At 41.2% G+C, this 14,530-nt stretch overlaps 4 protein-coding genes across 6 annotated transcripts; 1 reads left to right on the top strand and 3 right to left on the bottom strand.

Annotated features, from left to right (window-relative positions):
- Nucleotides 1-55: 55 nt before the first annotated feature.
- LOC124350557 (tudor domain-containing 6-like) lies at nucleotides 56-3,909 on the bottom strand. Of its 2 annotated transcripts, XM_046801322.1 has the most exons (4): nucleotides 3,887-3,909; nucleotides 2,784-2,855; nucleotides 1,216-2,625; nucleotides 56-1,136 (listed from the first exon to the last, which is right to left on the bottom strand). In XM_046801322.1, the coding sequence occupies exons 3-4, from the start codon at nucleotides 2,602-2,604 to the stop codon at nucleotides 261-263; spliced, it is 2,265 nt and encodes a 754-aa protein (XP_046657278.1). In that variant the 5' UTR covers nucleotides 2,605-2,625; nucleotides 2,784-2,855; nucleotides 3,887-3,909; the 3' UTR covers nucleotides 56-260. The 2 variants fall into 2 exon arrangements, with proteins under 2 accessions (XP_046657278.1, XP_046657277.1); XM_046801321.1 differs by lacking the exon at nucleotides 3,887-3,909 and having other exon boundaries at nucleotides 2,784-2,951.
- Nucleotides 3,910-6,714: 2,805 nt separating this feature from the next.
- LOC124350774 (protein spaetzle-like) lies at nucleotides 6,715-7,842 on the bottom strand. The gene is made up of 2 exons (XM_046801605.1): nucleotides 7,740-7,842; nucleotides 6,715-7,660 (listed from the first exon to the last, which is right to left on the bottom strand). The coding sequence occupies exons 1-2, from the start codon at nucleotides 7,761-7,763 to the stop codon at nucleotides 7,058-7,060; spliced, it is 627 nt and encodes a 208-aa protein (XP_046657561.1). The 5' UTR covers nucleotides 7,764-7,842; the 3' UTR covers nucleotides 6,715-7,057.
- Nucleotides 7,843-8,333: 491 nt separating this feature from the next.
- Nucleotides 8,334-9,755, top strand: LOC124350747 (neurotrophin 1-like). Its single transcript, XM_046801574.1, has 5 exons — nucleotides 8,334-8,443; nucleotides 8,534-8,598; nucleotides 8,670-8,731; nucleotides 8,796-8,923; nucleotides 9,002-9,755. Exons 1-5 carry the CDS (start codon nucleotides 8,429-8,431, stop codon nucleotides 9,476-9,478), a joined length of 747 nt encoding a protein of 248 aa, XP_046657530.1. The 5' UTR covers nucleotides 8,334-8,428; the 3' UTR covers nucleotides 9,479-9,755.
- Nucleotides 9,685-14,438, bottom strand: LOC124350545 (cell division cycle and apoptosis regulator protein 1-like). 2 transcript variants are annotated; one of them, XM_046801299.1, is made up of 15 exons: nucleotides 14,237-14,438; nucleotides 13,810-14,123; nucleotides 13,711-13,749; nucleotides 13,548-13,631; nucleotides 13,142-13,484; nucleotides 12,839-13,085; nucleotides 12,276-12,776; nucleotides 11,847-12,027; nucleotides 11,547-11,633; nucleotides 10,837-11,475; nucleotides 10,647-10,764; nucleotides 10,391-10,588; nucleotides 10,202-10,317; nucleotides 9,992-10,135; nucleotides 9,685-9,888 (listed from the first exon to the last, which is right to left on the bottom strand). In XM_046801299.1, the coding sequence occupies exons 1-15, from the start codon at nucleotides 14,286-14,288 to the stop codon at nucleotides 9,862-9,864; spliced, it is 3,090 nt and encodes a 1,029-aa protein (XP_046657255.1). In that variant the 5' UTR covers nucleotides 14,289-14,438; the 3' UTR covers nucleotides 9,685-9,861. The 2 variants fall into 2 exon arrangements, with proteins under 2 accessions (XP_046657255.1, XP_046657256.1); XM_046801300.1 differs by having other exon boundaries at nucleotides 9,685-10,135.
- Nucleotides 14,439-14,530: the final 92 nt, after the last annotated feature.

The following is a 14,530-nucleotide window of genomic DNA, read 5'->3' as shown; positions in this document are numbered from 1 at the left end:
AAAAATATTTACAGCTGCAAGAAATGATTACTGAAATAATCCTAGAGGCTTCGTCTTTTCAACAGGGGCAACACATTTATTGCGTCAAAATTTTGGCACCAAGCATCGAAATGGCAAAATCAATTCATTTTCAATAAGAACAAGTTTCTCTAAAATTTAATTTAACTGTTCATTAAAGACGACGGCGTTTTTAATGGCAAGAGTTGAACTTTAAAAGAAAACAAAACACAGAAACATACTCTTGGCTACCACCCAATCAATTAGACGGTATTCGGGGATATAGACACATCCGACAAAATGGGAACAAATAAGTCAATATCCATGGAATCAGTTACTAGAGAATTAGTTAGGGGAATTGCACTACTGGCAGTAGATGTTTCTGTATCACTGAGATCGGAGAAATCCAAAAGGTTTCTCTCGGGGAGACCCATTCTCTCGTTCAGATCAATACAAGTTGTAGCATCAAATAGCCGGACAAAAAGGTGTGATGCTGATTGACGGACAAAGACAACTGACAGGAGTTCCGAATCGGCTATTACGGATCGGCATTGCTCGTCAGTGGGAGAAGTCTCGTACCTCATTTCAGATCCATCCAGGGCGCATTTGAGGGCCAATCCTGGTTGCTTTGCTAGACTGGGTGGAAGTTCTCGCAAGTCAGCGACATCGGCAAATGTAGACACACCGTAATCAATTAAAGTCACAGATACTCGAGCCTCCTGGACGCAATTGACGACGGCCCGATACCAACCACTGTCTTTCTGGATAAAACACAGGCAGTGGACTCCCACCTCGGGCTCAAGTGGGGTCAACTGAAGTACGTCCATTTTGGCAATTTCTTCCTTGAGTAAATTAACAGCTGTCAAACTCAATTGAAGCCACACCTCTTCTTTAGACTTGATATATGAGGCAACGGCGGTGGAAGACATCAGCTGGCCTGGAGCGAAGTTTAAATCCATAAGAAGTATCGAATCCAACTTTGGATTTGTCAGAAAGCTTTTCTCCAAAGCATCAGGGTGCGGAAATTCCTCAAAGACTGATAACTTATCAGTGGTCTCCATAGGTGGAATATCTTGAACTGGAGAGGTTGCACGAAGACTTTCATCAACAGCCAAAACTTTCTTCTTCTTGGAGACATGCTGTGAAACAACACAAAGAATAAAAAATAAGTTTGATTAAACAATCGTGAAAAAAAGGAGAGATTATTCGAAGTTTTACCTCAGCTAAACGTGTAGGGGACGAAACGACGTTGGGGCTGTTTGTTGTCACGCCCAAAATTGTAGCCAGGAGGTTCGATTTGATTGCGCGTAGGACGTCTAGAAAACTACGACCGGTGTGGTCGTAGAGGTTGACGTTATGCTGGTCTTCAACTTGGGCCGACAAGAATCCAGCAGATTTCACCAACGATGAGAATATTTCGTTGAGGCCACTGAGCTCTGCCACTTCCTCGACACCAGCCAGAGAGACCTGGTAAGCAAATGGTGGAAGGGCCAGCAGTTCGTTGGGGATGGCACAAAGGAACGCAAGGCTGAGCTGGTACTCGAATCCGGTGTCAACGAAGTAAACAGTAAAGAGGGGTTGATGGCCAGATTCGTCCACGGCTGTGATCACACATCGGTGAAAAAAATTGTCAGCTGGGCACACCGCAATACATGGGGCACCTTCTTTGGGAGATCCTGGGAAGGGATGTGGAGCAACCGAATCAAGGGCTTTGCGTAGATTTTGAAGGGTTTCTTCCTCTCTAGTAAGTCGAATGACGAATTTATAGGGTCCATTGGCCATGTTGGACACAACAACATCGTGACGCCCTTCTTCGGGAAGTTTTCTGGTCAAGTAGCTTCTGTGTGGCTTCGAAGACGATTCGAGAGAGACTTTAGTTGTTGAAGAAACAGTTGGTGGTACAGCAATTTCAGTTGGGAAAATCTCGGGGAGACGAGAGTTGGCTCCACTTTTCTTCAATTCTTCACACATGGTGATGGCATCTTTATAAGTCTGAGCTGCAACAGCTAGTTTTTTATCAACTAGGTACTTGGCCAACAGCTGATTGTTAGAATCGAAAAGCCTCACACCTAGATGCTCACCGTAAGCACCCAACAAAGCAGCTTTCCAAATTTGATTCTGCACACGTTTTTTCAGAAAATTTAAAGCTGCTTCACTCCACTGTCGATTTGAGCGACCAGGTACAATGGGGGCTGAGACATCTGCCAAAATGAACTTGGTGGATAGTGGTCGCCATTTTCTAATGTTCTCTGCTATGGATCCAGGAATAGCAGTGTCCAATTTTCGAACTGAGGAGAGAGGGACAGAATGTGTCTTTCCATTATCAATACAGACAACCTCAAGCTTTCCACTGACATCCAAGACCAGTGAAGGAACTCTTGCACGATACCACTGATGGCCAATTAGCACACAACAAATTCCATTTCCTGCCAGTACATTAACACTTGGGGGTGGATAAGTTCTTTCCAAAACGGATCTGAATGTTTCCAAGAACCGCTCCATAAGAAGATACAGATTGTTATCGAGTGTACCCCAAAAGTACAAACAGGGTCCTTGGAGTTGCATGGCATCTTCTATGTGTGTGACGTGGATCAAAGTATCAGCCATTCTTATTTGGTACGTAGAAGTCTACGAAAAAAAAAAATTAAACGTTAGAAATGCTCTGCAATGGCAATTTCATAATCTACTAAAGAACAGAAAAACTTCAAGTGAGATTTGCTCGGATTTGCTGTGGAAAAGTAACAATATTTGACGCTTCAGACGAATATAAAAAGACTCTTCAATACCTGTTTTATATAAATGTGAAATCGAAATAAAAATAAACAAAAACGCCCCAAAATAATCGACAAGTTTGAGAGCTCAAATCGCGTCAAAGCTATTGACACCTAGAATTTCCACTATTGACAGAATATCCGCTTGGTGGCGCTACTTGGAGTGACCCATAAATATGACATCGATTTTCATTCCGATGTCTTGGCCTTTTATTACTATACAGAAGCATGAAAAGCAAGGAAGCAACCTACAGTCTGGAGAAAAGTTCAGAGCTTTTTGGGACAGCTAGTAGTTCAAAAGTATGACCACAGATGGCGTGAATAACATAAACAAAATCAAGGAAAAGCAAGGAAGCAACCTAGAGTCTGGAGAACATTTCAGAGCTTTTTTTTACAGATAGTACTTTTTTTTTTGCCAGATAGCAAGTGAATTAACTCAGACACAAAATTAATTAACGTGACAAGTTTATTCATCACAACGATAAATTGAAGGCTTCATCACGGGTTGAACATTTCATTCATCAGAAGACGAATCGGACACCACAGAAGAGCTGGTGACACCAAAGAGATTGTCAAGCGTTGTAATACTATTAGCTAAGCAATCGTGCTCTTTGAGAAAGGATTCAAGTTCCACAAATTTCTTTTGTCTAACCAGAGTCATAATCATTCCGGCGTGAATTCTTGCATTAGGGAAAGCAAGACCATTTGAAGCAATTATTTGCATATTACTTCGAACAAAAAAATTGTTGATGTACTCTTCGTAAGCTTCCTTGTCTGTTTTCTTAAGCGGAATCTTCAAGCCTGTTTCTAAATCGTCACAGGAGTTGATTTGGGATATTTCACAATTATACAACGATCCCTAAAAACCACAATCAAGCAATTATACCTGTACAATCTGTCGAAAGTCGAAATAAACAATTGATTCAGGTTAAACTGAAATCCTTCAACGAAGGAAAAAAAAAAAATCTGTAACTAACATATCACAATGCCAAAGCACTCTCGTGCACATTCATGTTTTTGCCGTCAGTCACTCAAGCAGCGCCACCAAGCGGATAGGTTGTCAATAGCCTAAAAAAAAACCTAATTGACAACAGAAAGTGGTGTCAATATCATCGACCCTCAAATCGTGTGTGACAGATTTTAACCGGATGTATGGCATTTCGGACCCTACCATTTCGGCCCGTACCATTTCGTCCCTGTCCGAAAAGGACCTACCAATTCGGCCCCACTGTTTACCTTTTCGGCCCCATTTTCATTAATATTTTTGTTTAATTGTTAAATGATATAATTTGTTGAAATAAATAAAAATTTGGAGAGATAGTTTAAAAATTCTTTGTTCGTTTTGGGAGGGAGCTTCTGTTCTGGTCCCCACTCCCCAAATCTCGTAAAATTTATTTGAATAGTGCGTTCAGAGGCAGAATCCATTGATTTACAGGCCAAACTGTTATCTCAAAATGAAGCTTTGAGTAACTTACGCAAAGACACTCAAGAAATGCAGCACTGTCTTTCTACATTTTGGAAGGATTATAATGATAAACGGATTGGTTCTGAAAAACTTCTTCAACTATGCGCTGCTCTTTTCGTTCGCTAAGCACAATAGAGATAAATTTAGGACGTTGATTGATGACCAAGTTTATGACGACCGATCGATTGAGTCACCATAATAATAATGTTATGCCTATATCAATGCAAAATCAGTGATGTGCACGTCATACGGAAAAGTTGACGTACCAAAAAAACGTAGAAGTCATACGTATTTTAAAAGTACTACGTAATAAGTAAAAAAAAAACGTCAACGTAACGTAAATTTTTTCATACTTCAAACGTATGACGTTACGTCACATATACATCATTCCATTATTTATTGCTATTGCCAATAATATACACAGATTGAAAAATTTAAAATAAGAATGAAAATTAAACATGGAGGGCTATTTTTAGAAGAATTAAAATTTCAAGAAAACTATCAGACAGTTTGTTCCTTCTAACAGTTAGAACAAGTGCAGCCTGACTAAAAAGACGTTCCACTGGAGCACTAGTTGGAATTGAGGTGTTGTGTTTTATGAAAAGATTTTTAATTTGGGGATATCGATTAAGCATCTCTATACTCACTTCATTGTCTGCTAAAAAGTAGTCAACCTCGTTAGGTTTTACCGAATTTTTACTTGGAGCAAAACTAAGAAAGTCTTCTGTTGAGCATGCACTTTTTTCTGAGAGAGGTGATTCTGCATCGCTTAACAATAATTTCAATTTGCTGACAGCATCCTCCTTATCTTTAGAGTCTTCTACCCAATTCAATTTAAAAAATGGATGCGTGTAAGCAGCTATTAAGTACGTGTTGTCGATAAATAGATGACCGAACCTGTAATTTTAAAAGTTATCGTTAAGTTAATTCACCTACTATTTTTAACATTAACTTCAATAATATTATACCTATCTTCAATTCTTGCTAGTATTTTGTCACGTAACGGTCCTACATTAAGAAAAACACGCTGCTTCAGTTGCTTTTTTAGCTTCGTAAGCAAAGGCAAGACAACGCCAATACCAAGAAAACACCCTTTTTCTCCCTGAAAGATGTCTAGAATGGCAGCTAACGGTTTTACGCAGTGCATGTACTCAAGCAACAATTCCAAGTCTTCTTTCGTTAGAGCTGTAATGCCAAGTGAACGGAATACTGTGTTGGCCGTATCCATACTTTTGTAGTGCTTAAGAAAAGACGAAAGACTATCATACAACGAATTCCACCGCGTTGGACACGGTGTTTGAAGTGACACACCAAACTCTTCTTTGCATTTCTCTGCTGCAATTATAGAACGACCAATTTTATTCCAAAGAGCCTGCATTTTTGAAAGTGCTTGTCGCAGGGCATTTCGTTTCGGAAATGTCTTGTTGTCAAACTTAGAGAGTTCGATATCGACACTGGCAATCAAATTCAGAGTGTGTGAGGCACATCTATCAATGAGAGAAGATACTATTAGTAATTTACAGTGATTAAATTGAAATATAATGATTAAACCTCAGATGAGAAGGGAGGATAATGGACGAGTCTAATAAATCGGCTGAAATCACGTCATAGGTTGATTTATCAAAATGTGCCGCTTCGTCAATTTCTCTTAAATCATCGTCTTCCTCGGCAAGAAGTTCCATTAGGTTGCTAATACTTGAATCTTCTTCATTTAATATAGAAGTTTTGCAGCAAAATTAACAATACAAACTTCTTTCTTTCTTTAATTTTTTTTTATTATAACAAGCCATTTCGGACCCAGTTTTGGACATTTTCGGCCCCGGGTCGAAATTTTTAAAAAGGGCCGAAAAGGTATGGGGCCGAAATGGTAGGGTCCGAAACGACGGGATACCATTTTAACCGTTTGAGAAATGAGAAGAAAATGCAAATTAGCAACGTTGCCTATTTAAGCATCTGATTCTCATTTTTTAAAACATCGTTGAAAAATATGATAAAATAAATGTTTTTAAAAACAAATTTGCTTCAATCTTAAGTTTTATTTGAAAATGAAATAATAATAAATGATTTCATGAAATTATTAATTGATAATTCGATTTGTTTTTCAAATTAAAAAAGGCGAAACTGGCGAAATCTGCTCGTCATGCTCTATTTACTTCCACTCGGTTTACTAATTGAATTCCGAATTTGTTCGTAAATTTCAGGATATTTCAAATCCACACCATTTCAACATTTGCCGTACTGAAATAACACAGGCAATCTTTACGGCTTCCATGCCAAAACGCCATTAAACTATACGTTTACGATCTTCTTCTAAATTTTATTTCCCTTTTTTCGCAATGCCCCGAATGTATGTTGAGAAACAACCGCAAAGGTCGGCCCTTGGTATTGGACTTTCAAAACTCAATAGGTGAATTAAGTCTATCAAATCGAAATGTAAGAGAAACTGCTGGATGAGCGACTAGGACGGAAATTGAACAAAAGTTTTCAGTAAAATAGGAAATTTATTGTCTGATAAAAAGTCAAAATAATTAAAGGAAATGCATATAGCTATTTTTCGTATTAAATAAAACCTCACGATGTTGTTGTGTGCGAGGGACTGCTTTCATGTTGGATGGTACCGCCAACCTTTGCGCTCCACTTCGAATCTTTTTACAGTTTTCAGTTGAAAAAGGAGTCGACTGTGAAGCGCAGAGATGTTTTTACACGAATGATATTATCACAGGGATCGTTTGGTGACTGATGAGAGCCTTTGGATGATGACAATTTGGATTGGGATCGGCCGAAAAATTGGAAGGAAGAAGGAAAGAAATTGAATTGAATTGATTTAGAGGCTGAAGGCTCCAACGAAGCAGGCGCATGAGGCCGGCAACTTGAAGGTCTCGATGGCGAATGGGAAATAGTAATCGGTGGGATCGTAGACGAGGAAACGGTGGTAAATGCTCTTCTGGAGGCACTTGGACTCGTAGCAGGTGGGGACCAAGGGGCAGGCCTTTCCGGCCGCGTCGGCCTCACATTCTTCGATGCGAGCGTGTTGATCGTATTTGATGCCGTAAGACTCGACTTTGTTGATGATGACACGCCACTTGCCTTTGGTGTTGACGGCACGCAGCGGCTGGACGTAGGAGGTGGCGCTGGGGCAGAGGTAAGTCTCGTCCACCAATTTGGTCAAAGTGTCGACCGAGTTGGCCGTTTCGGCCACGACGTTCTTGTACAAAGCCACAACGGCCTCGTAGTGCTTGTCCAGTTCGTAAACGACTTCGTAGGCCGGGTACTCGGAATCCTCCAGGCACCAGTTCTTGGTCGTGTTCTTGGAGCAGGCCGGGATCTCTGGCTCGTATTTCGGTTCGTATTTCGGCTGGTGATAGGCGGGCGGCTTGTAATTGTTGTTGCCCATCACAACGGCCACAACACCTAAACTCACAAAGATCTGGCGATAATAATTAATAATTAGATTGAGCTAATGATTAAAAGATCAATTGACTGCTGAATGGATTGGAATAATTTACCAAAAAGTGGTAGGACAGAGACATGATTTCGAATTGACTTTGAGACAGAAAGTCAGAAGAGGAATCGACTGCAAGGGACGATGTGTTAAACTGATGTGACCGTCTCGGCTTTTATACCGGGACACTTTGTTACGCTGCGTTCCATTTTAACCAATGGCTACTCCCACCAGATGGTGGGATTTTTGAAAGTCTCGCCTTGAAAACACGAATGTGCCTGTTCTCGGCTTTCTCTATACGTTAGTTTCGTTTAAAATGCGCCAAGTTCATCCACAGGAAGCACATCACTTCACGGGGAAAACATCAGAGTCAGTCTAGCTAGTCTAGTCTATACCTATGGTTATTAAAGAAGTCCAGGGAAAGTGAATTCGCCTCGGGAATAGTTGAAGACACTGTGAAAGAGTAAAATTGATATAGAATATTTTAGCGAAGGCAACGAGCCGGTGAAAGTTTACAAAAATTTATGTTTATGAGATTTTTACCTGAGACTTGGAAACCGCCCCGTCAAGATTGCGATTGGTGTTGTGACGACGGCTGCGTGTAAGAAGGGCGTAGTTAGACCGAAAAGCTGAGTATAAAAAGACCCGAACTGTTAGTGAAAGACACAGAACACATCAGGAGCTTTCTGTGCTCACATATCCAAGTCTTGATTGTTTCGCTGAGTTTTCATCTTCATTAAAGTAAAATACGACATGTCTTTGGCAGTGGTAAGTCAAATCTTTGACCGATTCGCTGCTGCCTGAAACGATGAACATAGAAGAGCATTTAAAAAATCTTTTGATTTACTCATTTCACAGACGATTTTGATGTTTTGCGCTGTCGGCGCTTGGGCTGAAGATTTGGTTGCCCAGGAACAATACAGGTAACTTCTTTTCTTGTTTAGTTAGAGTGTTAGACCAGTATTTGATAACTAATATTGATTCTTAAATTTAGACCATCTTACAAACCATCGTACCCCGAGCCCCAATACCCGTCGTACAGCAAACCATCAGCTTGTAAGTTGAATTTGACAATTGTTAATCAAAACATGAAAATTAATTTGATTTCAATATTCCAAAGACCCATCATACCCATCGTACCCCGCTTTCCCCAAGTACTGCGACCCAAAAGCCGCACCCAAATGCGCTGAAAACGCGACGGTCGGTTGGTGTTTGACCGACGAGGAATACCCCACCTACGAAGTCAAGGTATTGAATTTCAAATGAATTAAAAACCAATCAATCAATAAAAATACCTTTTGAAATTGGGGGATGGCCAATGATCAGTACGCCATCGACTACGATCCTTTAGTGTTGAAGAAATACGCCGACGTGGCCGACCAGTCAGCCAACGATTTGGTGGATGGCGTCAGCAAGGAACAAGAGGAGAAATTCGATTATTCTTTCTACAACGGCAAGCAGTTCGACCAGGGCAACTGGGTCGGTGGTGAGGGTTTCATCTGCCCCAGCGAGGTGGCCTACTCGCGTCCCCTGCGCGCCAAGAACACGGCCGGTGAGTGGCGCGTCATCGTCCAGGACATCGCCTGGCCGACTTACACCCAGACCCAGCGGACCGAGACTTGCTTGTTCCCCGAAGCCGCTTGCCGCACCTTGGCCCCTTGCCACTTGAGCAAGTGCCTCCAGAAGCACACCGTCCACCGCATGCTCTCCTTCGACCCGTGCGATGCTTACAAGGGCATCTTCATCGACACCTACAAGTTGCCATCGGCTTGCTCCTGCCACATCCCAGCCGTCAAGGCCTAAATTCCATTCAACCCCCCCAACAAGATCGGACCCCACCTCCCAAACGACCTCCAGGTAATACCAGAAACGACAAACGTTAACGAGAGGGACTGCTTCAAATGAAAACGGTACCGCCAACCGTCCTAAAATCCTCTCCTTCACAGGGATCGTTTTTGATATTCTCTAGACTTGTCACCGAGTCAACCTTTTCTTCTTCTCCTTTATTGTCGTCCTATTTTGCCTGCCACTAAGAGTTCTTGTGTATCAAACGAAATACAAAAAGTATTTATGAGCGAAATTTGCTTTCATGTTTTGGTTAAGATTTCGATGCTTCTGACAGCTTGGGTTTAAAACTTACACAGTTGTTCTCTCTACTTCTAGGCCACTGGAACTGTTTACCAGTTTTACGTTTGCATGGAGAAATGATTCTTCTTTTGATTTGTTTGTTAGTCCACCAGGGAAAGAGAGGCGAAATTCAAAAAAAGGAAATTGATTTGTTTTAATAAAAATCACGTGATGGGCCTAGTTTTCTACTTTATCTAGAAATTCGGGTTCCAACAATTGAGAGTCCGATAGTATTTGCTCTTCTTTAATCCCTCCTCCTTTTGAAGATGAAAGGAGGGCACTGCTAATGGATTGAATCTTGTTCATACTCTGGACGTATTGATTGAGGGATTCCTAAAGAAAAAGGACACAAGACATTACACATTGTCTGATTTCACATCAAACGAATCAAAAGTTTACCCGAGTCCGAACCAATTCTTCGGTGTTCGATTCGGATCGTAATTTTTCCGTTTCCAGTTGACGACATAACAAGGCGTTTGCTTCTGTTGACTTGTTTAAATCCGCCCGACAGATTGCTACACATGAAATGAATATCATACAAGTTAACGAGTTAATTTCCTGTTAATAAAAATTTTAAATTTTTTTTACCCAATTGATTTTGAGCCAGTTTGAATTGGTGTTCGCTTTCTCTTCTAGATTCCTCGGACTTTTCCAGTCGGAAGAGCAACTGCTCGACATTGACGTAAACGCCGTTGAATAACATCAAAGCGGACGAAGTTTGTTCGTTCGCTGTCGCTTCTTTCCCGTTGGTCGGCTCAAGGACGGAAACATCTTTACCCGATGTAGCTACAGGTGAGAGAAACTATCAGTTTTGAATCTACCAACTGTTAAAGTTGTCTTTTACCTAAAAAAGTTTCACTCGGTTGATCATCTTCTTCCTTGGTAATCAGGGGGACTTTTTCTATAAGCTTCTTGTAGCGCAGTGTGTCATCTGTTGTCACTTTTTGGAGTAGTTTCCTGACCTGCGAAAGAATAAACGAATAAAAATTATCAGCTTTGAATTAAACCACAAAGTGTAATTTTTTGTAGTTTACCTGAGCTCGAGATTGTTGTAATCCTAATGTCAAGAAGAGATCTTCCAGATCTTTGCTGGCGATGTAGTTGGCATGACTCAAATCAAAGTAGCAATAAGCTAACAATAGCGGAGCGTTGTTGCTACCGATTTTCACAATTTCTTTCTTCTTCTTCCGCTCAGAATCATCATCATCTTTCTTGTCTCTCTTTTCCTTTCTCAAACATTCATTGCTCACCGACCGATAGACAAGGGCCCCGAAATCGCGCATTAGCATTTCATTAAAGAGTTCAGAGAAGAGGGAAACTTCGAACGTGTGTTCCTTGGTATCTTCCAGCCGATAATCCAATAGAACCGAGAGACTGACCAGAGAACAACTGAATTTGCCGGCTTTGGCTGTGCGGGACGGATGAACGAGGATTTGCGGTGAAGCCACAAAATCTAACCGATGGATACTGTCCACGTCATCCGCAGGAAGTGAATCTTCTCGACTAGACTCTTGTTGCTGTTGTTCCTCTTCATTGAGCTGAGCATCTTCCCGTTTGCGTTTCTCCTCTTCAGCTTCACTTTTTAATGCAATTGTCAACCGAGGAATGAGTTGGGTCCTCATCCCTTTACTACTCAAATTCCGGGCCTCCAATTCTGTTTTGAGTTCACTAAACTGAAATGAGAAGAGTCATTTTTAAGCTACTAAATAACATGAAATTTGCAAGGATTAATCCAATTACTGACTTTGAGACTTTTCGGCTCAAGTTTTGAGTGATGAGAAGCTTCTTTCAGTGGATCAACGACCGTTTCTTCCTTCAATTCTTCTTCCATCTGAATAAAATTAAAAAGACGTGGTTAATAGAGTTTGGATTTTAGTTCACTCTCAATAGAAAATAGTCAAAAGTAGAACATAATTTTTCGGCAATTAAAAACAAATCAGTCGTCGTAGTTTGAAGTTCGGTCGGAATGAAAAAGTTTTTACACGTGAAAACCAAACCAGAAAAACAAAAAATGAAAAATTATTTAAGAATTAGTATGCGATGCCTTAGCTTCAGGATCGGTTTCAACTGGCTCGCTGGATGGTTGCATATAAGAGTGGACGATAGTCTCCCACTGGCTGGCGGTGGGCACGCAAGACCAGACATCTGGCACAAAGAGCAGGACACTTTCAATGCGACTTTTCATGGACGAGACTCGGTGATAGCGGATCTCGGCCATACGGTACCTAATCATACGGATAAGACCATCATTATACATTAATCAGCCGGCACACACAAGAGCACAGTCGCGATGACCATCGACTGTACAACATTCGAGGATCAGTGAGTAACACGACTCATCCTGGAGGGGGGAAATCAAATCATTAGAATTTTAGAAGACATTTGCTCTCTGGTTTTGACGGATAGAATTCAACACTTCCTGCAAATGAAGAAGATGAGAAATCATAGGCGAGTGATCTCGAAGGCTACTCACCACTGAGTGCAGGAGCTAAGGTCGATACCCGTTAGTGCCTTGCAAGTCCGAATGGCCGTTCGGATAAGCACTTGTGGGTCTGTTTTGGGATCGGCACCGTCCAATGACGGACTCCAAGGTCCGCCGATGGCCATCGTCTCGTTCTTTCCTCGGTGGCCTACCAGGAATCGAATCAATCGAGCCGGATGCACGAAATCTTCTTTTTCGTCTTCTGGACAGCATTTCCGGAGAAATTCATCCATGGGCAAAAGACTCAAAAGCATAACTTTGGCACTATATGCATAGTCAGCATCGGAAGACTCGAAAACAGCTGCCGAGTCCGTGTTCTCTAGTGGAGACTCAACATTTTTGTCGAAGATGTGGAACGAGACTGGCTTGTCCAGAGGCAAAGGGCGGTGGATGGGGAAGGAATCCACCCACCAGTAAGTTGAATTGAGGAAATCCGAAGGCACATACATATGACTGTAACGACGTCGAAGTTCCACCAAATTGGCTTCCCGACTGAAAACAAAATTAACAAAATTATTATCGTTGAAAAATGACCATTTTACTAATTAGTTTACCAATCTAGAGAGACTTTTGGAATTTGTACAGAATAACGAGGTGTCACTCGGCCCCTGCGTCGAGGTGGTGGTGAACTTTGAGGGCTACGGCTACGTTTACGACCAGGACTTCGACTGTTGCTCCTGCTCCGTCTCTCCCGCGTTCGCAAGTCTCGGCTTTTAGGAGTCAACCTGTCTGATTCCCTATAGTCATTGGCGGCCTGGCGTCCGCGGATGGACCAATCCCGATTCGTTTGCTTGGTTATGTCTATATAGAATTGAGTAAATAAATCGACATCACGAAAATTAAGAAAACAATATTACCACTCTGGTTAAACGCTGTGGAAGAAAGAAGTTTCTGAGGTGGAGGCTGCTGCTGCTGTTGTTGTTGTTGTACCACGGGTGGTGCTATGACTTGCACACGCGTTGCGTTCCATTTGAATGGCATAGAGCCGTTGTAAGAAGCTTCCACTAAAACTCGATCGCCGACTTGCGGCGCAGTACCTTTGACAACACTGGCCTGGAATATCACATCCTCGTCGATGAAACCGAAATTTTCGTGAACCTTTGTCACGAGCCCGCTAAAGACTCGTTGTTTAACTGTAGCTTGTTGCTGTTGCTGTTGGGAAACACAAGATCGGCTCAGCGCATACGTTGTCGTATAGTTCTTTAAAGAGCAAAATCATTTGTTAAAGTTTTAGAGAGAATACCCTTTTTATTTACTATTTACTTGAACTGAAGAAAGAGTGGTGGGCATAGCCAATCCTGGTGGTGCTATGCTTGTTGATATGGATGTGGGAATAACCAAACTTGACTAGAAAACAAAGAAATATGATTAATCTACTTTCTCTTCTTTTTATGAAAAAGCTGAAAATCCTATTGTCAATAATTACCGGTTGAATCTGAATTGTTCCTTGAGGAATTCCAACATTCTAAAATATTTAAACGTTTTAAATTATGCTGGGCTAATATGAATCATTCAATAGACAAACCTGCTGCAGACTAATTGAGGGAGTGAAATATGTTTGGTGAGTTGTGGCTTGGTGTTGGGATGTAGCTATATTAGCCAATTGTGCCTGATTGATTTGTACTTGTCCAAAAGTACAATTCGCTGGAGTAAGTTGCTGGTTTAATAGCAAGTGGGCCTGGTTGAGAGGAATCTGGACTTGATGACTTTGGATTGCGGGCGTCAACTGGACTTGGCCTATTTGATTTTGGGCAGCTAAGTGAGTTGTAGTTAATGCTGGCTGACTCAGAGCAACAGACTGAACTGTCATTTGCTGTGCCAACATTGGCTGCTGTTGAACTGCAATCACACAAATGAAAATAAGTACAAGTCATGTTCATCTTTGGAGAAAATTTCTTTAAAATATTGATAGTTAGAGCACTGTTTTCCGTTTATATTCATTTAATTGTTACCATTGTTTCGAACCCACGGTGGGTTTTTCTGTGATGGGTTGTAATGAGCCATCCTCGAATTTCTCAAAAAACGAATATCATGTAAACATTCAACTGAAAGTTGTTTAGTCAAACCCCACGGGCTTGGCCTTATGGATGCAAGATTTCCATTCTGTCAAAATTCGTTTCGGTGAAAATTTCCATTTTAAAATCATCATGATTATAAAAAATTTTTATTATTTGTAAAATTATTAATTCAACACTTTATTTAATTTTTTTACGATTTAATATTTTTGCAAAGGCAACCTTTCGTAT

The sequence above is a fragment of the Daphnia pulicaria genome, chromosome 7 (assembly GCF_021234035.1).
Source record: "Daphnia pulicaria isolate SC F1-1A chromosome 7, SC_F0-13Bv2, whole genome shotgun sequence".
NCBI lineage: Eukaryota > Metazoa > Arthropoda > Branchiopoda > Diplostraca > Daphniidae > Daphnia > Daphnia pulicaria.
This window is presented reverse-complemented; position numbering and strand designations above follow the sequence as displayed.